Here is a 22,029-nt window from a genome sequence, read left to right as displayed (position 1 = left end):
GATGTTCATGCGGAAACTCGTGCACTTTTAACATGTTCCTTTCCATGTTCCACGTGTCCCAGGTCATTTTGTGTTGCAGCAGTTTACAGATGCCCGCTAAGCGCCCGTGCTGCAGGGCGATGCTGCGCGGAGAAGCGTCTGGTCATCACTGCAGCCGCAACTCAAGACAAGTGCGGGGCTAACAAGTGTGCTGGAAAATAAGTAAGGCGTTCTAATATGTTTTACCTTAGACGAAGCTGGCTGAGTTTATCTGTGTGGCGGGAATGCCGAACAACAGCCTTTTTGGCGTGTTTACACCAGAGGTGTCCAACCTCCCCCTCCCCCCCCCACCCCCCTCCTCAGAGCTGCTTTGACAAAATGAAAGTGTCCGAGGGTTGCTCATGTTCAGTAACATTTAGTCACGTAGCTGAGGTCCACCCAAACCGGCTGAATGACTTCTTTTGTGTGAACAATAACATTGTTATTCAAAATATGCTGTTGAATTAGGCTGTTGTACTACAAAGTGTGTGTGCCGTGCCTTTTTCTGTGTGACTTTGATTTGAAAAGTCGTGGGAACTACATGACCGGCGGTGTAATTTCGATCTCTCGCTGATAGACAGACTCGACGCTCTATAGCTGTGGACCCACTGTTGCGCTCAGGCCAAAAATATTGTATTCGAGTTATTTACCTAATCTATGAGCACCCGTTTCTTTCCAGCTCAGTGCGAGAGTCTCTGCTGTGGTCCTGCAGGCTCGTTGCAGGTCGCCCCTAGTTACAGTCCTCTGATCTGTTTGTGTTTCATGAAGGGCGGCGCTCAACACTGCCTGTTCAACCCCCCCACCCCCCTCCGTTACAATGGTCATTTTCATGAGTCCGCCATCGGAAGAACGTTTAACAACAATAGTGTGCAGGGTGGCATTTATAAAAAAATAAATAAATTTTAAAAAAAAGCCTTTGCTCTCCAAAAAGTCTGCCTGTCTGCTGTTTGTCAAAAACCCTTATTTACACCTGGCTTCTTTAATCCAGACAGAAATGACTGAATCACAAATGGCCATCTTTAAGCTGTCAGTACACACCTGGTATTATTGTGGCTGGATCTCTTATTTCCCATTCAATATTCAAATGAGCACATACTTTACCAAAATAGAAAAGTAAAAACGAGAGCGCAAACAGAAACAGTAGGAGAAGAGTTTAAGCAACAGACATTTAACAAACGAGACATATTTGCTCACTGTGGCTCATTTTAATGTGCCGTCTGCTAGAAGTTGATGACGTATTTCCCATTTTTAAATGTCTGAACAAAGTTTGACGGATTTGTAATTAATAACCTGAACCTTCGGGACCCGGTTAGTTCGGGTCAGATTATTTAATTGTTCCAGCACGCTGAGCTCTGATGCTGTGTGGATTCATAAACTGGCAGGGAATGGCAGCTTGTGTTTTAAACATCACTAAACAGCTGCTTTATTGCTGCAAGCTTGTAGATAAATCTGTCTTGCTTTCTGTCCAGTCCAGCTGTGCTTGGAAGAATCACAAAGAAAAAAAAAAATCTGGTAACGAAAAAAAAGAAAAAAAAAACACTGCATGAGAACATGCAGAGCTCTTACGGTGAAAGATCGAATGGAAGAACATACAACATGCAAAACTGACAACCGATTTGACAGCACCAAGTGGAATTATCAGGTCAGATTAAAACACAGGAACGTGGCACCCGAGAGCTGTATTTATTTTTTATTGCTTATTCGGAGGGCATGAGCTAAGTAGGCAGTTGCACTGGGTAGACGCAGCTAAAAGAATGTGGCTTCATGCGTGCCAGACCATCTTCGAATGTGGCTCGAGCAGATCGGATCACAATGTGTCCTGGCTGTGTTCACAGCTGTACTTTTAGCTGACCACTTGTAAACTGATCACGCCAGGACAGAGAAGATCTGATCTTGATGCCATACGTGTACAGCCTCAAAGATCAATGTGGACAAGCCAGAATACTATTCAAAAATTATTATTTTTTTTTTTTTGGACAGATAAGACCTAAATAGAGCTTTCTGTTTGGAGAACGGAAAATACTCTCAATAAAAAAAAAAAAAAATAACAATAATTTTGAAACGTGGTAGTAGTTTGATGGTTTCATGCTTCTTATCCTGGTTAAAAAAAAAAAAAATGTTGTGGAAAGACCTGAAGTGAGCAGTTCATGAGGAACTCCATCACAATCCAAAGGTTGAAGTGGTTCTGTACAAGATTATAGGCAAAAGATTCTTACAAGCCGATGTGCAGGACTGATCACTCGTTACCGGAAATGTTTAGTTGCAGTTATTGCTGCACAAATATGGCACAGAAAGATACTGAAGACTAAATCTTGCCATTTACAGAAATGCAATATATGCATTTTCCTCAGCAAAAAAATAAATAAAAAATGACCAAGTATAATATTTTTGTCTCATTTAGGTGATACTTATTTCAAAAACATCTAACATTTTAAAGGGTTCACAACCTTTAAAGCACCGCCATCCACTGCATTTCAAGGTGCTGCAGCTGACTTGTATCTCACTCGAAAATGCTGCAATGTGGCTGTTGTCACGCTGAGCGGTCAAGCGTCCTGGGAGCACAGTGTGGTCTGCCATTAACACAACAATGTCCAGCTGCCTAAATGGACCGGGACTAGCCCGGGAATGAGAGTCACACAATGGACAACAAAGGCCAAGTGGGTGCTATATGAGGGTTAGGGGGGAGAGAGCAGTAAGAGAGGGCAAGCATGACACAAAATCCATCATTTGTTTCAAGGCAAACAAAACAGCCACTGTCCATTTGAGGCTCAGTAACCCAGAACAGGTAAAAGAAAGGACTAAACAAAATCCTGCTGTCTGTTCAGCCACCTGACAGCCTCTTTCTGACCTACCTCTGTTCCATTTTGCCTTTGAAATCATGCTGGAAGCAGACTGCTTCTATGGAGTAGATGAACTCTTATCTTAAAGACCAAACCAGACCCACAGCAACCATAAAAAGAAAACAAACAGTCAGATCCAAGTCATTGGTCAACCTGAAACCTTCCCTGCCACTGCAAGCTGATTGAGATTATATTTAAAGCGCTTCATAGATAAAGAGACACTCAATAACAATAGTCCCAGTAACCCGTGTCTACTCCCAAATGTGGAGAGGGATGTTTTCCAAGCAGTCCAAAAAAAAAAAAAACATCTTGTTATTAGATAAGCTCATGCTTTTGCATAGCATAAACCAGACACCCTGTCTCTTACCATGTGATCTCACTGCATGACGAACTCATTTACATGATATTTCCATTTCCTCTTTTGGCACACAGTCTTATCCAGAGTGACAAGTAGGTTTGCCCTGGCCCCACCTCACATCACCATATGCAGCATAACACTAAACTTTTGTACTGGCAAGATTGCAAGGTGTCACACAGAAAACACCCTGACAGCCTGGCAGCCATTTTGAACTGCTGTAGGGCTTTATTGAAAATGAATACAAGAAACCCAAAATGTCTTAAGGAAAGACAACCAAAAGTAAGCAAAAGAGTGTGTAAGAGGGGAGTGTATGGATAAAACTAACAAGCTTTTGCAAATCTAGGTTTAAAAAAAAAGGTTCAGCGGGAGCACTCTACTTTATGTAATAGCGTGACTGAATGGCCAAAGATATACCGGTTTATAAAAAAAAAAAGCAAAAACTCCCACTTCAGTCTTCCCAACAGGATCCTTTTAGTCAAGGTAACAGAACAAGGTGCTGATGAACAAGAAAAACCTGGCAACAGTTATTTGTTTCCCCTTTTGTTTTTAGCACTGGTGCAGTGCATTACAAAACAGGACAGCTGCGAGCGAGGGTTGGTATCAAGTGGCTTAACTTGGTGCAAAAGCTCACTTGGTTTCCCTCCTGCCCTGCTTTATATTTGTTCTCTCCACACCTAACAACACCCTCTGAGCAAACACTTGGAAATGTGCGTGTAGATTTGGCAATCTTGGCCTCTCTGCAAAACATTTCAGCATTTTGATTGTTCACTATCAGGCTGCTTTATTGTCCCGCTTACAAGAAAGAATGACAACAGACAGGGCCAGTGGAAATGGTGGGAAAGGAAAGAGAGACCGGGGTTAATGTGGTGAAGCCTAAAATGGCTGCCTGCAGTTCAAAAGGTGGGGAGAGACACTCTGGATATTGGTGAGCTTCTTTCTTTTTTTCCTGACAATATAATAAACCAAGTATCACAAGACAGCAAAGACAGGCGGTGTGAAAGCCAGAGAAAGAAAAGAAAATGAAGGACAAAACATAAGGGTGCAATGAAAGGAGAACAGGAGAGAGGGAGAGCAGAGAGCAGAGAGAGAGAGCAGAGAGAGAGCGAGATGATTACGTAGACTGCCTGCTTCACCCCCCCTTTGGCCTTGTTTTTTCCCCTTACCTCCTCCTCCCCCGCCATTATTCTCCCAAGAAGCATTGCTTCTCGGCACAAAACAGAATTAACCAGCCCTCTGCAACACCGCTCCCCCAGCGCCGGGGAAATGCTGCACCCCATTGGAGCAGCTCCAGAGCTTTTGCACCAATAGGAAGGCACTGGTGAGGCAGGCATCAGAGCGACTTGTTTTTAACCCCGTTGTGCAAGAAGGCAAGCCACACAACATACAGCAGCTGCAGAGGAGACGCAGCGCAGATGAAAAAAAGGTGGACTGGCAGATGTTAAACAGGTCCTCAAAGTGAAAAGAGGAAAGGCTGTCTTTAAGTAACTCTCTCTCACACAGAAGATGTTACATCGATGTGCAAAGAAACGAAAGATAAACAGGACAGGGAACAGCCATAAATATAATATATATACACACACACACACACACATTTTCATTTCCCCCCCAAAGAATAATAAATTCAAGAAATCAAACAAGAAGCATCATTCGCTGTAAAACAATTAAATGGGAGTTCATCCAACACTCAGGAACAGAACAGATCTACAACACTGCCTTGTTTGACGTGGTCACATAGTCACAACACACATGGAGCCGTATTAACATATCAATAGCCACACCTGCCCTCCATGTAATGATACAGAGTGTCATCAGAATGCAAATGCCAAGCTAAAAGGACAGGGTCTCCACCCCCCCCCCCACACACACACACACACACACTTTTTTTGTTCCCCCCCCCTCACAGCAATGCTCTCTCCCTCCTCTCTCCCTCCTCTGACTGTCTGTAAGGAGGCAGAATCTTGTCATCTTCTTCTGGAAACGAGCCAATATCCACTCTCCTGTAATAAGCAAACACAAACCAGGATTTCAATTCCCTACAACATGAACCAGACTAGTCAGAGCCCAATGCTCATCCAGTCTAATTATGTTTTCAAGGGCATGTCATCCAGTCCTTACGTTTCATGGTTTGTTTCTTGGCCGTGTGAATGTGAGACAGACTTTAGCTCCTTTTCATACAGAACAACTGGGCCAAGCTAACCTTGCATGCCTGCACATTCCTCTGATCTAAAAAAAAAATTCAGAGGCCCATATTAGGAAAGACGTCTACATACTGCAGACACACACATACAGAGGTGCTCTCTAAAGACAGTCCTCTTTCACCAGTTGTTTGCAACTCAATACTCCCCCTTACACATGTATCTCACTCTCTAAACCAACATGGCAGTAGCAAAACTATCCCAGGGTGGCAGCTCCAGTTAAAAAAAAAAGTCTCAAATATAATGCACGCCTGGAGCCCAAATTATTTATTGCAGTCCTTAGCTGTGTACACGTCTTTGTGAGCACCGTGTTTGTTCAAGATAACAAGAAGAGTCAGGTCAGCGGGAGTGCTGAAGGGGCTCATGTTTCCGACGTTTGAGTGGCCAGGTTTGGAAGCTGCAGCCCACACGATCTATTAAAAGATGTGAAACATATTCAGTGAATGTCAGTTGCAACCTATATGAAAACAAGGCTGGGCGAGCTGCAATCTGGCTCCAAACAGGAGCCGAGATCGGTCCAAATTACTCCAAACAACAGCAGCAGAGCAGGGATGGAAGTCTTTGTACCCTTGAAATGAAGTCAACAAGGACTCACTTGTTACTTGAAGCATCATATATAATTCCCAAATCTTAATTCACTTCTTTAAAGTGGATTCTTAACCACGCCTGGGAGGAAATACACTCGATTGGAGAGAAGGAGCCAAGAGAGAAACAAGACTTAAAGGACTTCACTCTCAAAAGGAGATGTTTGTTTTGTTGGCGATATTAAAACACAAGTCAAATCTTTTTTTTTAATTTTTTTTTTTTTTTAAAAAGGACTATTTTGACTGGGTATAAATAGCATGACGAGCTGAATTAATGACAGATCAGACAGAAATATAACTGCAGAGAGGTAGTCGCACATTATTAGATCTAACCAATCCCGATGAAGGAGCTGGGTTTTTTTTTTTTTTTTTTGCTTTATCTGCTGCTTACTGCATCCACTGCTCCGGACAATGTGAGCCTTCGTGGTGCAGCTAAGTGGAGCAAATCTACTTGGGCGACAAGCTGGAGCAAAACATTTGTTACACGGGAAAACACGCCTCGTAAAAACTTGACCAAAAAAAAAAAAATCATACTACAGGAGGAAACGTGTTTTGTTCTGACGTTTCCCAGCAAGAGCTCTAAAACTGCGGTTGTCTCCGGCTCACAAGATTGCACAATACGGTTTAGATGTTCCTCTTGGTGTGAATCAACAACTCAGTGAAAATGACAAGTCACAGCTTCAATTTCTGAACCTGAATCCGCCCAATGGAGGTTGAAGTCCAAGTGGAAACGGACCATTTCTTAAATAATCACAAAAAGATAAGAAAGATCAAACACAGCAGCGGTGGCTCTCAACTCCAATGAAACTTGTGATCACCACATTAAGGCTCAACAATGATTACTCGCACTCACATATTGAATTTTCTTTCTTTTTTTTTTTTTAAAAGGAGGCTAAAAAAGGAAACAAGCGCTCCCCTCTGAAATACCACCCATTTCTCTTCACCGCCACCGAGGCTGGGGGGGGGTTTGGTAGGTGGGAGGGGGGAGGTGAAGAACCGCAAGTCACCACCCACAGCTCTGGTTGTTTTCCAATCGTTGAGGGCAAAGATCCCACATTAAAAAAAAACAACAACAAAACAACAACAAGGGCAAATAAAAGAGAAACATAACCGAGCTTTTAGTTTAGATTCTCACGCCCGAGCGGAGCTAGGAAAAGCTGCCAAAGGATTAAAAAAAAAAATGCATTGACATGGTGTCGCTAAACATGATGCATGCACCACATTTTTTTTTTTTTTTTCCCTCCTTAAAAACTAAACGTGTTACCGCAGAAATCCACAGCAACGACTTGGTCGTCGTCCCCCCCCCCCCCCTCTTCCTCCTCCTCCTCCTCCCCAGTTTTGCACGCAAACGAAAAAGCTCAGCGGTGCGAGCGTGTCGAGAAATATTCGTTCAGAAATAAGGACACAAATCAACCTGGAAAACATCCAGAAAGTTAGCTCGGAGGCTAAGTTGTAGCATTTTGTCGTCCGCTTAACGTTGAAGCAGCTGTTCGCTCCGCTGAAACACGAGTCGACCCGATAAACCATCAAATCGCCGATCGTGTCACCGGTAATTTGCACATATTTCCACAGTTTCACGGTGTCTGAACAACCTCTGAACAACGCTGACGTCAAAAGGACAATGCAACAAATTGCTTTTGTGTGTGTGTGTGTGTGTGTGTGTGGCTTTCCAGCAAAACAAGTTATTTATATTCTCAAATGTTCAAAAGAAAATGAACGCGAGTATTTTCTACTTTCAATTTAAAACACGAGTCCTCCTCCTCTCCTTCTTCTCCTCCTTCCTCGTGTTATTTGCTTACAGTGCTTTTGGGTGTATAATGTTAAAGTCTCAAATGATCAAAACTTGCAACAACAACAACAGCGACAAAAAAACAAAAACAAAACAAGGTTTAAGTATTAATAGTTCAATACGACACCCATTTGTAGCTTCGTGGACTTGAAGCCAAAATAAAATAAAAATAAAATAACAGTTTCAGTGATTACTAATGTAAGTTTATAACAATAACCAAGCAGTGAATCGTTTATTTCTGGAATTAAAACTGGAAAAGAAATAAAACCTTAATATCTTTAACCTTACAACGAGTAAAAAAAAAAAAAAAATTAAAAAAAAACTCCTAGAAACTTGCAGAAAGATGTGGCGGGCGTTGGGGATGCAGCTGCTTGAAAATAGCATTATAACATTGGCTATAATAAGTCTCGTAGAGGAATATGAGTTTCTAAGAGTAACTAGGTAGCTTTAAAAATAATAATAATAAAATAAAGATTGATTCAGACACGGCCCAGGGCAGCAGCCCTGCAAAGGCATCGATGTATGTAGATAGCATTTTTAGCCAAAGCCGAGCTACTTGAAAGTGGAAACAACAGTGGAGGCAAAGTAAACTTGTTCTAATAAACTTAAGTGAACGCCAGATTATTTTTTTAAACTGGCTTCGTTGGTTGTCGTCGGAGCTGTGACTGAAACATGGTCCGAGTCTGTGAGTTCATATTTATGTTACAATCCACATATCGGGAGTCGGGACATTACCAATTAAAACATTTTTTTTTATTTTATTTTTTTTAAACTACTCACCTAAAGAGGCATTCCGCACGTGTAATAAAGAGGCAAACTCATGTACAGCCGGACGTCCTCGGAGTATCCCAACATCGAGTCCAATCAATCCAGTAGGCCCGTACGTCGGCCTCGAAGTCTCGTATATCCTTTGCCCTTAAAAGTAGCTCCCTCTCCAGGGGTAGGAAACAAACTTCTCAGTGTCTCCCACGCACAGGCAGAAAGTTAAATTCCCCGTCCAGTTCAAGCGCACCGCATCCATTTAGTGTCTATAGTAGATCCCCGGTGAGTAAATCCATTTATTTTAATGTTATGTCTATTTACAGACGCTATTTATAATGTGGGATATGCTGCTGTATGTGAAACGGGGCTCCGGTTCTGTCTCGAGTCCTTACATTCGCGAAGGCGCCCATCCCCCTCCTCACCGGCATCGACCGTGGGTCCCAGCGAAACTGACACACAACCACGCCACGGGGTTTCCCTGGCGACCGTGCAGGGGCTCTCTCTCCTCGGGGGGGGGGGGGGGGCCCCTCGCGCGAGATGTCCCGCCTTCTCGCCGCCGATTCGACGGCGACGCGTCACTCCTCGTGACGCGCGTGTCGTACGCGCGAAGTCATTGGTGGATCACGGCGTCGATCGTTTTGTTTCCGCGGGCGACGTCAGACAAAAAAAAAAAGGGGGGGGCGGGGTTACTGCTGTGACGAAGGGTGCGAAAATTCTGTTCCATTATGATTCTGTTGTGTACTGGTGGCGAGCTGGAAGGAGAACGAGGAAGGACGGCTGGATTCACGGGGGGCAATTTGACACTCAACGGAGGATCTGTACCTTCAAAGTTTCGGGAAATGCTGGTTAATATTAAAAAAAAAAAATGCCAATGGAATTAATTTGAATTCGTTAGTAGGATTATTTGCTTTTGATCTGTGGGTTTACACTCATCTGATCCACTGGAAGGAGCGTTCGTATCGTTTTACATAGTAGCGCAAGCGTTAACTGCACGGGGTCTCTGGGGCCCAGTTCCAGGGACACCAAAAGGCAGGGTTAGCCCACTGGGTCAGCCCCACCTACCGGTATGTCAGATGAATGGAGTATGAGACGACACACTCCGGTAGCATCTGGTGAGGGGTTGGGACAAGGGGTGGGTGAGGGGGGGGAGTTGACCAGTGCTCCCGAGTTGCATCAACTTAAAATCGGTCCCTCCTTCTTATGATCTCGCTGCTGGAAATAAAATAATAATAATAATAATCGCACATCTGTCGCAAACGATATTTTGATATTATATTTGTAAGGAGACGACCTAATGTTTTCGTCCAAAACCTATGATGACACACGGTGGATTAACAAAGAGAAACTTTCAGAGGTGATTTTGATTTTCTCTTTAGATACAAGTCAATAAAGTGTCACTTTGACAGCGATATTCAGAAGCAAATAGTCACAATGACGCGATTGTTTTTTGTTTTTTTTGTCATGTCATGAGACTTGGTGGTGACTTTGGATTGGCTGCGATTATAAATGCCAACGTCATTTGTTGCAAAGGATTTACTAGAGATTCGATTAGGAGGTACTATAATAATAAATAAATAATGACACTGCAGCTGTGGGGGTCCCACGATGATCATTTGAACTGTTGTAGCCTCAGAAATGGGTAAACCCAGCAATGGCGATCAAAGTAGTTTGTTTATTGGATACGTGCGGTAATGTGAATGCGGGACGTATTCCGTTCAGTAACACAATTGTAGGCTGCTTACCCCTTGAAATAATAAAATAATAATAAAAAAAATAAATAAAAGACCAGCCGAATTCATAATATATACAGATGAGCTAATATGGAGCCAATAAATCCGATATCTAAACCGAGGGCGGATACACTTCCCTTTTTTTTTTTTTTTAATAGTCGGTGAATTATATATATATATATATATATACACAAGATAACATCTCTGCTCCTCAGCAGCCGCAATCCCTTCATATTGTGGCTTATCTTCTTCTTCTTTTTTTATAGCGTTATAATGAAAGTCCCTCATTTGCGGTATCGCCTCTCCCTGTTGCCCTTGAATCACGGACACCGGAATATTTCTGACAGCACGTCATTAGGTTTAGTAATTGATGGATAGTCCCCCCCCCTCTCCTCCTCCTCCTCCTCCTCCCCAAGTTTCCCAGACGGACTGCAACGCCAAGCTTGTGGGCATGTTTCACAATACCGCCATTGTTGCTGCGGTGAAACAGCAATGTCAGATGTCCAGTCCAAACCACGAACTGCACCATAGCCCCCCCCCCCCCCACCACCTATTTTACTGCCAGGGCTTTAGCAAATCTCCTTCATCTGTGCGAGTCTGTAACAAGGTTTTTTTTTTTTTTTAAATTAAAAAAAAAAACGACCAAGACTGCTTGTGAATTAATCTGGTTGCATTTTAATTGTCCCATAGTCTGAAGCACTTAAGACAAAATGACAGTATAGAACACAGGGAGGGAGGGTGTGTGGAGGGGAGGGGGGGGTATCAAAGTGTGGATATGACGTAACTAAAAAAAACATAACTTAGGGATTCAAGTGGTCTGATAAGATAAACATTTGAATATTGCATGCGTGATACTGCCTTTTTCTTTTTTCAGATTTCTTGTTACAAAAAAAAAAAAAAAATTTTCGCTAATAAGATAGGAAGGTCGTTCTGGGAGCGGCAGCTCATGTTCACAAATATTTGTTAGTGACAACATAGACACACAAAAGCTCAAACATCATTCTTAGTGTATTAAGATTATTAGTGTGCGTTACTATTCACAATTGACACACAATCATCTGAGCTCAATCAAACTGCAAATTGATCAAATTCCATATTGTAAACTTTCCACCACAGGCAGAGTGCATAAAGTTAGGCCCAGCCCAGACCTTTACTGACATTTAAGCTCCACGGAACATAGGCTGTCGTAAAGAAACACAAATAAAACAAAAGTCCAGTAATTGTGCATAATGTTAAAGATGGCACACCACAAGATTATACAGAATATGGCTCTAACAGGCATATGTATACAAAATATAGCCATTTATCAATAATAGATGATGCTATATCTATCTGAATCTATAGGTTAGGGATCTTTGGGAGAATAGTTGCATACAGACACAAAATCTTTTTAACATGTAAAAAAAAAAAAAAAAAATGAGTGTTCACATACTATCAGTTAATAAGTTACCCCTTCACTCAGGAGTAGTGAATCCAACAGCAAAATACTACATCTGATATGGGTATAATTTTAATTACATAACACAGTAGAACACTGCCCTTTGAATAAGCATAGCAACAATATTGGTCAGCCACCAGAAACACTTGAAATTGACTTTGCCATATCTGAAACTGGACAGATTACATATTTTGTAAACTGAGATTTTAATAAAATGACTAAGTGTGTGACCTGTTTTAAAAAAAAAAAAAAGAGAGAGAGAGAGAACGGTCACCACAAAAAGGAAATTCAACTGCCTTTTGTCTCCTCAGTGAGGAACTGATCTTTCTCTTCCCTACTGCTCTCAACACTACGCAGCTCAGACAAAGAATGAAAGGGAAACAAATAGCTGAGAGTGTTTTTTTTTTTTGGTGTTGGGACATGTCTTGTTTTCCCCCCAGTTCTCAAGGTCTTTTTTTATTATTATTTTATTTTTTATAGGTCGGAACACTTGTTTATGACAAGACTCGCCCTGCTGCTGGGAAATACCGCCCTCTGCCGGTTGCGCAGCGGTACGGCAAAGCCACGATTCCCCCTCTACTGGATTAAAGCACCCTTAGAGCAGCTTCAGACTGCCAGTGACATTGTTCACCATCTCCTCCTCGCCCATGATGGCCAGGACAGTGCGGGCCCCAGACTCCACCTGCCAAAAAAAAAAAACCACAAGAGCGGCTGGTTTAGCGGTAAAACACCGGGGCACTGACAGAAATCAAAGAATCAAAGAATTCCTGAAACAGTTGCGCGCATTCGGAATAAAAAATAAACTGACTATAGTCAAATTATAAGAAAAAAAAAAAAAGAGGAAGAAATGTGTAAAAAAAATAATAATACATGCGTCCAAGGTGAAAATATGTGCATTAAACACATGAAGTGGTCGTGCAGTAGAAAACGTATATCGTATGACGTGACAATATTTTGGGAGTAACTACTGATGCCTTCCGCAAGCATCTTCCACACGGTTATTTTCTCTCTTCCTCTCCACTCGCCCCGACTGGTCGAGGCAGATGGCCGCCCAGCTCCCAGTCTGGTTTCCACTCCCCCACGGTCAGGGAATTTTGTCTTTCCGTCGAAGGAGAGCTTCTTTCCTCCCGGCTTTTTTATCCCTCGCGTGGGGATGATTTAATTGTTGCGTTTCTCCGCGATGCAGTAAGCACTACATTGCGTCAAGCGCCCGGAAACGACTCGCGTCGATCTGGCGCTGTATAAATACGCATTTGAATCCCACAGACGTTTTTGCGCACAAGATTAAATTGAAAATAGCGGGTTGCCCTCACCTGAGTAAGCCCTGCATCTTGGACCAGGTAAGTGGGCAGGCTGAGGCTCATTGCCAGGGCCTGCAGCTCGAGCAAATGAGCAACGTTGGTGCCCTGGACTACCACCTTCTTGGCCCTGTAGCAACATCATTCGTTATTAACGTACACACAGGATTCACTCAAAGTGCATTATTGTAAAAGTTGGCAAAAGATAAATAAAAAAATTTAAAAAAAAAAAATATATATATATATACACATTTGTGTATTAAACAATGTCAGTAATAAACAGAGCAGCTCAACAAAGCCAACAATGTGGAACCAAGTTTTAAGAATCCAGAACCGTTGCATAACACGGAGACAGATGATACGGCCACGACCCCAAAAGAAAGAGCTAAATAAAAAAAGAGTGCACGACTTTTCCCGCTGAGACACCGAACAGGCCTTACCCACTGCGGTCCCACTTCCAGGCCATCTCCCTCCAGCTGTTCTTCTCCTGCAGAGCCTGGTACAAGCCCACAGCAGCGTGGCCGACCTGGGCGGCGACCTGCGGAAACGCACCGCACTTAAGTTTAAACGCTCCCTCCGGGAAATCGCAAATGCTGAACGCAAAAAATACAAAGCTCCCACAATTTTGTTTTGTGTGCAAAAAAAAAACAAACAACAAAAAAGACAAGAAGCTTTGCTGAAATGATTGCGGCATCAGGTAGTCTCTTTCTAAACAAAAATTCCACTTCATAACCCAAGAAAAGACTCCTCGTTTAAAATCAGCAAGGTTGTAAAGTGTCAAATAAAGTGTTGTAATATAGGATTGAACAAGGAGAACTCAAGCGTTTCCCCTTCAATCTAATTCAATCTGAAATCATTTGCATAAAACCGCTGTAATAACCGTTTCACGCAACTGATATGAGCATCGCCTTTTCTGACTGGTTCAAGCGCACCGCGTCCGTTTAGTGTCGATAGCAGATCACCAGGTGAATAAATCCATTTACTTTCACGTTATGTGCATTTGCAGGGGCCATTTATAATGTGGGATACGCTGCTGTATGTGAAACGGGGGCTTCGGTTCGGTCTCAAGAACCAGGTTTAGGGCCGCGTCACATCGCGTCGTCTGTAACGTACCGGTATCATTACCTTATACAGTAAGAATTTGTCTCCTTGCAGTATCGATGATACAGTTCCGCGATGACATACGAGCATCTGTAACGTGCTTAAAAACGGAACAAACATGGCGGGAGGCCAATGAAACGTCCGTCTCTCCCCGAGTGGCGTCTGGACAAAGAGAGGCGAACGCGCAATGGAAGGTCGGGCTAACGTGGCGAAAATCACCCCGGACAAGCGCAAGGAACTTGTAACTTCGGCCGTTGGTAAATTCAGTCTTTCCATCTTTGTCTCTGGGGTTCTGTCATTCGTCTACGGTCACAAAAGCACCCACTTTATTCTAGCAAAAACCTGTCGCAGACGGAGGTAACGGCTGACTTTAAAAAAAACAAAAAACAAACTGTCCCGCAATACAGATAAGACGTACTTTATCGATCCCCAGCAACGACAGCAACGTCCAGCACGAATCAAAGACATAAATCCGACCGTAGCACTAAAATGTGCACGGTGTATTCTTCGGAGACGAGATAAGAGGGAAAACGCTAAAGAGATGATAAAAAAAAAAAAAAAAAAGCTATACCAGAAAGACAAACAATACAAATGCATGTTTGTTAGTCTTAAAGTTTTGAACACTTGCGCAAATGCGACGACGGCCGTCGTCTGCACGGAGCTGTTTGATGGAGAAACGGAGAAGATGTCGAACTTGAACTGAACCTTTTCCTTTCAGCGTCCGACGCGATCTCTCGCGGCGACCGGCGACCGAACGTTTCCGGCAACTGCCGACGTCGGTTGAGAGAAATTTGATCCCGTTTCTCCGTACAGCGAAGCTTTCAACTCCGGGGTGGTTTGTGGACTTCCTGCGAACTCGCTTCGGGTCTTTCTTACAAAAATTTCGGGTCGGGTTCGGGGTCGGGACGTCGACTCGACCGCTCCGAAACGTGAACTTAATTCTTCTTTGACCGTTGTTCGGCGGTACGTCCTGGATGCGCGGCTCGCTTTCACCCGAGGTTCAGTTCAACGACGGAATTATCGACCGAATGCGCCGAAACGGGCCCGAACCGCGACACTCCCACCACCACGTCTCACGTATGGGGCGTTAGGTTCTTAATTTGGAACGCAGGTTGTTGTTTTTTCCCCGTTCTCCTCGCAGAACCCTTCCAAGACCGGCAGCGGTGAACTTTTTTTGTTTTTTTTGGAAAGGAATGCCTTTCTCCTTATAACCTCGCCACGCTTTTACTACTGCGTTAATCCTGATGGTGGACTCGTTAACATTAGCCCATGTGAGAGGCTCCTTCATTTGCCTCGAAGTTCCTTCTGGGTTCCTCGGAGACCTACTCCACGTCTTGTTGTTTGAGTGATCTTTGTTGGTCGGGCAATCCTGGGGAGAGGAACAGTGGTCTTGAATCTCCTCCATTTGTACGTAATCTGCCTGACTGTGGATCGGTGGAGTCCAAACTCTGTAGATAGTTTTGTAACCTTTTCCAGGCTGATTATAATCGACTGCTTTTTTTTTGTTTTTGTTTCCTGAGCTCCTCAGAAATCTCCTTTGCATGTGGTATAACACACTTCCACAAATGTTTTGTGAAGATCAAGCCTTTGATAGATCCCTGATCTTTAAACAAAAACCGGAGTCCTCTCACACCCGATTATCGGCCAATTGACTGAAAACAGCTGACTCTCATTTTAGCTTCAAATGAACTGCTGATCCGAAAGGTTCAAAAAAAAATTGTCGCCACTCAGATATGTAATAGTGGGTCATTTTCCTCAATAAAGATATGACCAAGCAGCTCATTTGTTTAATAGAATTTGTCGTTATCTAACTCTTGGCAGTTGTGTTACAAAAATCTGATGTTTTAGAACAGATTTATGCAGAAATATCACAAATCGAAACTTTCAAGCACTTATAATTATAAATTGCCCGGCCCTAGCTGGAAGGTGTTACATCCAGAATAAAAGACTGCAGCAAATTAAACACGGGCTTTGTAAAATAACAGAGACTACATTCGCTGTACATCACTGTCCCACCCGAGATAAAGGTGAGGGCATAACTGTTAGTTTGGCTGGAAAGTGCTTCCTCTGTCGTTTGTCAGTCGAAAACAAACTACGGTTGAGCTCGTGTTAAATATGAGGTAAACCGTCTCCTTTCGTGGGGGGGGGACGGGGGGACGGGGACCCTGAACTCTGAGCTTACCTTTCCAACACCCATGGCAAGATCCATATTCACCACAAACACCATCTTGAACATGAGGTCGTCGTCACCTTCCTCCTGTACATCAAATTAAACACAAATAGACACTGAGATTTCGCTTTGGACAAACTCCACAAGGTCTAATGTACCAAGGTGTACCTGTAAGGGACTAAGGCTAGCTTATGGGCACCTCATTCTCCAGCTTGTTGAAGTAGTACATGGCCGCCTCCTCGGCAGACACATTCCGAGTGTGCAAGAGTGCCTGCGTCGAAAAACGATGAAACAGGTCAAAATGCAAAGCAGTCAAGTATCATGTAACGATGGCTGCCATAAATTTGCTAAACAAATAAGCAAAAAAAAAAAAAAACATACATAAACTTCATCTTTTATAGTTGGTTCACTCACGAGGCTCGAGTAACGCCGACTTATTGTTTGGGAAATATATACAATTATTGGAGTTTTGTTTGTTTGTTGTCGTTTTGTTTTAGATGAGATTCCAGACCCGTATGATGAGTCAATTCTCATATAAACTATTCCTGCAGGACGTACAGCATAACGAGCTTCGGGAGATCGTCTCACTACTCAGCTTGTTGGTGACAAGACAAAAAAATAAAAAAAATTCTAAGTATTATTTACGATCAAGTCTGTTGTACGAGCTTTTTTTTTTTTTTTTTTTTAAAAGTGCAACATTCCCAGTCAGATATTGGAAAAAACGATCCCCCCCCCAGCCCAGCCCAGCCCAGCCCTGCCCTGCCCCACCTGCTTGGCTGCCTCCTCAGGGATGTCCAGCTCTCTGAGCTGCTGCAGATACACGGGGTTGACATCCTGAGAACCAGCATCTGGGTTTGACAGCTCTGATGGCTCCATTATGGTCTGCAAAAAGAGAAACGGAAAGACTGGAAAACATGCGCGTAAATGAGGGCATCACCGTCAACAACGTTGCGTGCAGCTTTGTACTTTCAACTATAACCACATTTGTTAATTTGACTCTTGTTTTAAAACAACAAAAAAAAAAAAAAAAACACCTAAATAATTATAATAATACAAAATAATTTAAAAAAAGATTCCATTGTGAAAACGAGCGTGATTATTAGCACGTGACTGTGAGAACGGCTAATTAGTAGAAACGCGAGCAGACAATAGAAAATAACTGAGATACGTCTGAATTCTTGAATTACAAAAAAAAAAAATAATAATAAAATAAGAAAAGGATGATATTCTTATATAACGTATTTATACTAAAATATGTATCACAACCACTTCTGCGATACGAATCAACGCCATCCGCTAACGTAGGCCCGATGTTTTAAAAAAAACAAAAAAAACAACGAAGGACGTGAGCCCGGACTTCCCTACAAATTACACGAGGAGGTAATAAAACTACAAACACACACCGGCCAAGTGTGAGCGTGAAAACACGTTACGAATTAGTTGTCAAACTATTCATTTGCGCAGGTAAAAGCTTTTGGCGCAGAAAAAAAAAATCCCGTTACGCGCTACCTCCGATATTAGCATTGGTAATTTTAGCCCTTTTTTTGAAGGGGGGGGAGGAAGAGGAAGAGGAGGAGGAAGAGGAGGGGGGGGGGGTACTACGCTCTGTCGGTCATAATAATGGCCTGCACAATTAATGTGCGCAAGGACGCTTTACATGAACGTTTCTTAACACATAACGAGGCCGTCGTCGCAAAGATAGCGTGCTTCAAAAAAATAAATAAAAATAAATAAATAAAATAAAAATGTAGCACCAGCAGCTAAAGACGGCCGGACCTGTCGAGCGAGTTGTCCCCGTGATGAATTCATTACCTGGTCTTTAAGCGGCTCGCTCGACGGCAGCGACACGACGATGGCGATTTCCCCCCCACGCGGGTCTCTGCGCGTCTTTTGAAATGTTTCCCGTCACGATGGAACGACTCCGTGTGGGAACGCGGGATTATGATGCGTTCAGTGGGATCCCCGTCTTGTGCTGTCCTCAGCTTTTACTCCATCTTGGTGCTTTGCGTTTCGTCGGCGGGGGTGGGGTGGGGGGGGGGGGGGGGGTGCTGCTTCCTGTCGCGTATGGCGTTCGTGGTGTCGCGGATATTCTTGGGTGACGGGACTATTATTGATGTGGCGAAGACCTGCGCGCGTCCCCCCCCCCCCAAAAAAAAACAGAGACGTCCACCGCCGCCCCAAATATATGAACGTATATTTAGATTCTCGTTATGACGCACGCGCACTGGCATGGGATATCTATCTATCTATACATACATATATACACATATATATATATATATGTATATATATATATATATATATATATATATATATATATATACACACATATGTATATATATGCACATATATATATATTTTTCATACATATATGTGTATATGTATATATATATACATACATATGTATATATACATACACATACACACGTATACATATACATGTGTAGATAGCGAGAGACTCAAAAAACAAACTATCCTTTACTCAATTTATATATACACACATATATATATGTGTGTATACACATATATACATATATATATATATATATATATATATACACATACACACACACATATATATATATATATATATATACACACATCTATATCTATATATACATCTATATATATACACACACACATATATATATATATATATATATATACACACACATATATATCATGTACACACACATATAGACCACAAATATGACAATTCATAATGTAGATTGGTCAATATGGACTTACAGACTTATGTATAAGAGTTATATAGGCTATATAAATATTTAATATACGCACACAACTAGTACCTCATGTTCTTGCAGAGCATCAGATTGTCTGGCCCTGGTCAAACCTTTATTACAGATGGGACCACAGCTGTCTGTTTTCAAACACTAATGCTCTTACAAACAGCATTAGAGAGTCAATGTTATTCATATGTATTTGGAAGAAAGAAAGAAATAGCCAGATCATTTTAAGAATATTTTATTACATCTGTGAGAATTTGCACCATCTCTTAGTAAACAGGTTAAATCACTAGTTACATTTTCAATCAGTATGTACAATGATATTAACACACAAAATTAGATAATCCTTAAAACTGCTCCTTGCAGAGCCTGCTCTACATTGCCATTTTTGTACAGCCTAACAACAGTTAAAGTTTTCTTTTAGATGGCTCATCTTGATCATTACCGAGCTTTGTGAAGTGTATGACGGAAATAACCACCTGATCATGAGTCATTAGTTGCGGCATTATGTAATGTAGTGAAAATCCCATAGGCTGCATTTTCTCATGCCAAGCTTGAGCCTGGAAAAGACACACTTCAGGCTCAAACTAACACATCAACACTTCGGGGGAAGCATGAACACAAATGAGGCCGTTTGGAAAAGAAAATCCATTTCACGGTCATATTTTTAATCAGGGAACAGGTCTGGGCATCAAATCTCATTACTTTTTAAGAGCCTGAAGCTCTGACTAGAGTACTGACGGAAGGAGCACAGTTGCTGTCTCGTCTTCTCAGATATTGTGATTTAAAGCTTGTTCAGATACGTGCATCAAAACAACATGGAACAATGGTGGATTTGAGAAAATGAAGACGTTTTCTGAAAAATGCGTATATACACTCAATTAAAACTTATATCAGTCCTGGTGTTGTGTCAAACTCTTTTCCCCATCAATTTGGGTTTCCCTCCGCAATAACCTGAACCCAAACCAGTTACGTCGAAGATTACTAACCGTCGCCCAAACGAATCCCCACCCCACAAATCCCCACAAAGAGCAGCGCTTTTGCAAACATGACGTAAACGGGAAATAAGAGTTTGACACATGACCAGCGTCAAAAAATGCCCAATCATACCCAGCACTCCTAAAACCCAGGAACTCATCTCAGTCTTCAACATTTGTCAAGTAAGTATAACATCAGCAAACATAAGGTCATTTATGAAAACTCTCTGTCCTAACTGAAAGCCGAACAGTGTGAAAAGATCAACTACATCTACTGAACCAGTCGTGGTACACAATCAAGTTGAAAAAGAACACGCAGAGATGCGGGATGTGACAACAGCGGCATCTCGTGTTCAGGACAGAAACTGTTCACCGACAACGATGTACCAACAAACTTAAACACGTACCATTGCCTGGTGTTGGGGAGTGCAACAAGGTGAGCCATGATTAAATACATAACCTAACAGGATTGTTAAAACATGTACAAAATGGAAATACACAATAAAACACCGCGGTGCACACTAGGACTGCACTTCATTAAAATGAGTTTCTTCATGGAAGGAGTTCTGTTTTTCCTCTATCGACTTTGCAGTGACCTGTTCACGATAGACACATCTACATGAATAATTTTACAAGCAAAAAAAAAACAAAAAAACGGCAAACTCAGTCAGGGTTTTAAGTACCTTGAAATAAAGCAGGTTCTGGCTTCCAATTTCACACACAGGGAAGAAAATAATGAACAACAAATGTCTGAAATGTATGTTGCAAATGAAAATGGTTTTTAAGGGCATATCCGCGAGGTGCTGTAGTATTGCTAAATGGAGGTACCTGAATGGTACACGTAATGTTTTTGTTGGGTCAACAACATCACAAGAGAGCGGTTGGTGCAGCACAGTAGCCTGAGGCAGAGATTGGTAGTGACTTATTAAACTCTCTTGATACTTGGTTTAAGTTGCGACCAAGGTTTTGTTCTAAAATGTGAAAAAAAATAATCATAAAGTCGAGTTTTCTGTGTTTTCAAAATACTGCTTGCTGTTAAGATAAAAAAAAAAAAAACCCAGTTCCTTTAATACTTTGTGCAAGAGACCAGAAATATGACAATTCAGGATGTAGATTGGTCAGTATGGATAACTGCGCAGGTGCACACACACGTACGCACGCACGCACACACACACACACACACACACACACACACACACACAATCAGCATATACACAAAAAATTATAACCTCTGACCGTACAGCAGCGACAAGCACACAAGGCATAAGAGGTACCGCTTCATAAGACTAACTCCGCAGGGAAAACAGTGACATAAAATCCCTATTTAATCTGTCAAATCAGGTTATCTGGCTGTATACCAGCTTTTCTTTTACATACTTGACTCCAGCACGTTATGTGGAAATCAAACACACACTCCGACTTCCTCTGTAGAAACAGGCCCGACTGTTCTCTTTTATATGTCCAGTCTTGTTTAGTCCAGGTTTGTTCAGTGTCCATGTACTATCCTGTTTCTACAGTGAGCTAAGGGCCTCAAAGTGTTCGAGCTGTCAAATCAATGAAGCCTCCTTAGCAAACACCAAAAACAGAAAAGGTGCTGGGAAAGTGAACTTTAATGCCAACCAATCTCTTCTGATCCTTATTTTAAAATAGTAAAAAAAAAAAAAAAAAAAAAAAAAAACTAACTCTCACCCTCCTGCCTCAAAAAGAAGAGTCTGTCTATGTACCCATATGTCTATCCATTGCCCTCCTGATTTTCGGTTCAACCACCAGGGGGGCCTGTTCCTTAAATCCTCTCCCACCCCCATGCCTTTTGCAGTAACAATTTCTCCTCTGTCACAAGTCAGTGACTTTATTTTCCACAGCAGCGGCAATCTGCTGCAGTCTGTAACCGAGCTGCATCTTCTGAGCCGTGGTGTCTTCCTCCAGGGCCGTAATGATCTGGTGAGAGGACGATGAAGATGAGAAAAGATTGAGAAGATAGAAAGGAAAATCCCCTGGTGCCTCAGTGGTTTAGATGCAACT

General features: G+C 42.3%; 3 protein-coding genes across 8 annotated transcripts in view; all 3 read right to left on the bottom strand.

The window, feature by feature from the left end:
- setd5 (SET domain containing 5) overlaps positions 1 to 8,977 on the bottom strand; it is a 55,967-nt gene extending 46,990 nt beyond the window's left edge. For all 5 annotated transcript variants that reach the window (XM_069718752.1, XM_069718757.1, XM_069718754.1 and 2 more), the window contains exon 1: positions 8,565 to 8,977. The gene's annotated coding sequence lies outside the window, so the exon portion shown is untranslated. The remainder of the gene's footprint in view (positions 1 to 8,564) is intronic.
- A 2,983-nt stretch (positions 8,978 to 11,960) lies between these two features.
- Positions 11,961 to 18,415, bottom strand: LOC138632876 (probable peptidyl-tRNA hydrolase 2). Of its 2 annotated transcripts, none has more exons than XM_069718738.1 (7): positions 18,096 to 18,415; positions 17,052 to 17,165; positions 16,483 to 16,554; positions 16,296 to 16,370; positions 13,453 to 13,550; positions 13,028 to 13,142; positions 11,961 to 12,396 (listed from the first exon to the last, which is right to left on the bottom strand). In XM_069718738.1, the coding sequence occupies exons 2-7, from the start codon at positions 17,157 to 17,159 to the stop codon at positions 12,310 to 12,312; spliced, it is 555 nt and encodes a 184-aa protein (XP_069574839.1). In that variant the 5' UTR covers positions 17,160 to 17,165; positions 18,096 to 18,415; the 3' UTR covers positions 11,961 to 12,309. The 2 variants fall into 2 exon arrangements, with proteins under 2 accessions (XP_069574839.1, XP_069574840.1); XM_069718739.1 differs by lacking the exon at positions 18,096 to 18,415 and adding an exon at positions 17,687 to 17,783.
- Positions 18,416 to 19,255: 840 nt separating this feature from the next.
- The window catches only part of plxnb1b (plexin b1b), a 110,275-nt gene continuing 107,501 nt past the window's right edge, over positions 19,256 to 22,029 (bottom strand). Inside the window, exon 39 of the mRNA XM_069718751.1 lies at positions 19,256 to 21,945. Coding sequence (XP_069574852.1) covers positions 21,841 to 21,945 — 105 coding nt within the window. The 3' untranslated portion in view covers positions 19,256 to 21,840. The remainder of the gene's footprint in view (positions 21,946 to 22,029) is intronic.

Source organism: Brachyistius frenatus, unplaced genomic scaffold, assembly GCF_029030835.1.
Source record: "Brachyistius frenatus isolate BFR_SWC_R1_liver_20210118 unplaced genomic scaffold, ASM2903083v1 Contig_198, whole genome shotgun sequence".
Classification (NCBI taxonomy): Eukaryota; Metazoa; Chordata; class Actinopteri; family Embiotocidae; genus Brachyistius; species Brachyistius frenatus.
The sequence above is the reverse complement of the archived record's forward strand: the minus strand, read 5'-3'. Positions and strand labels throughout refer to the sequence as shown.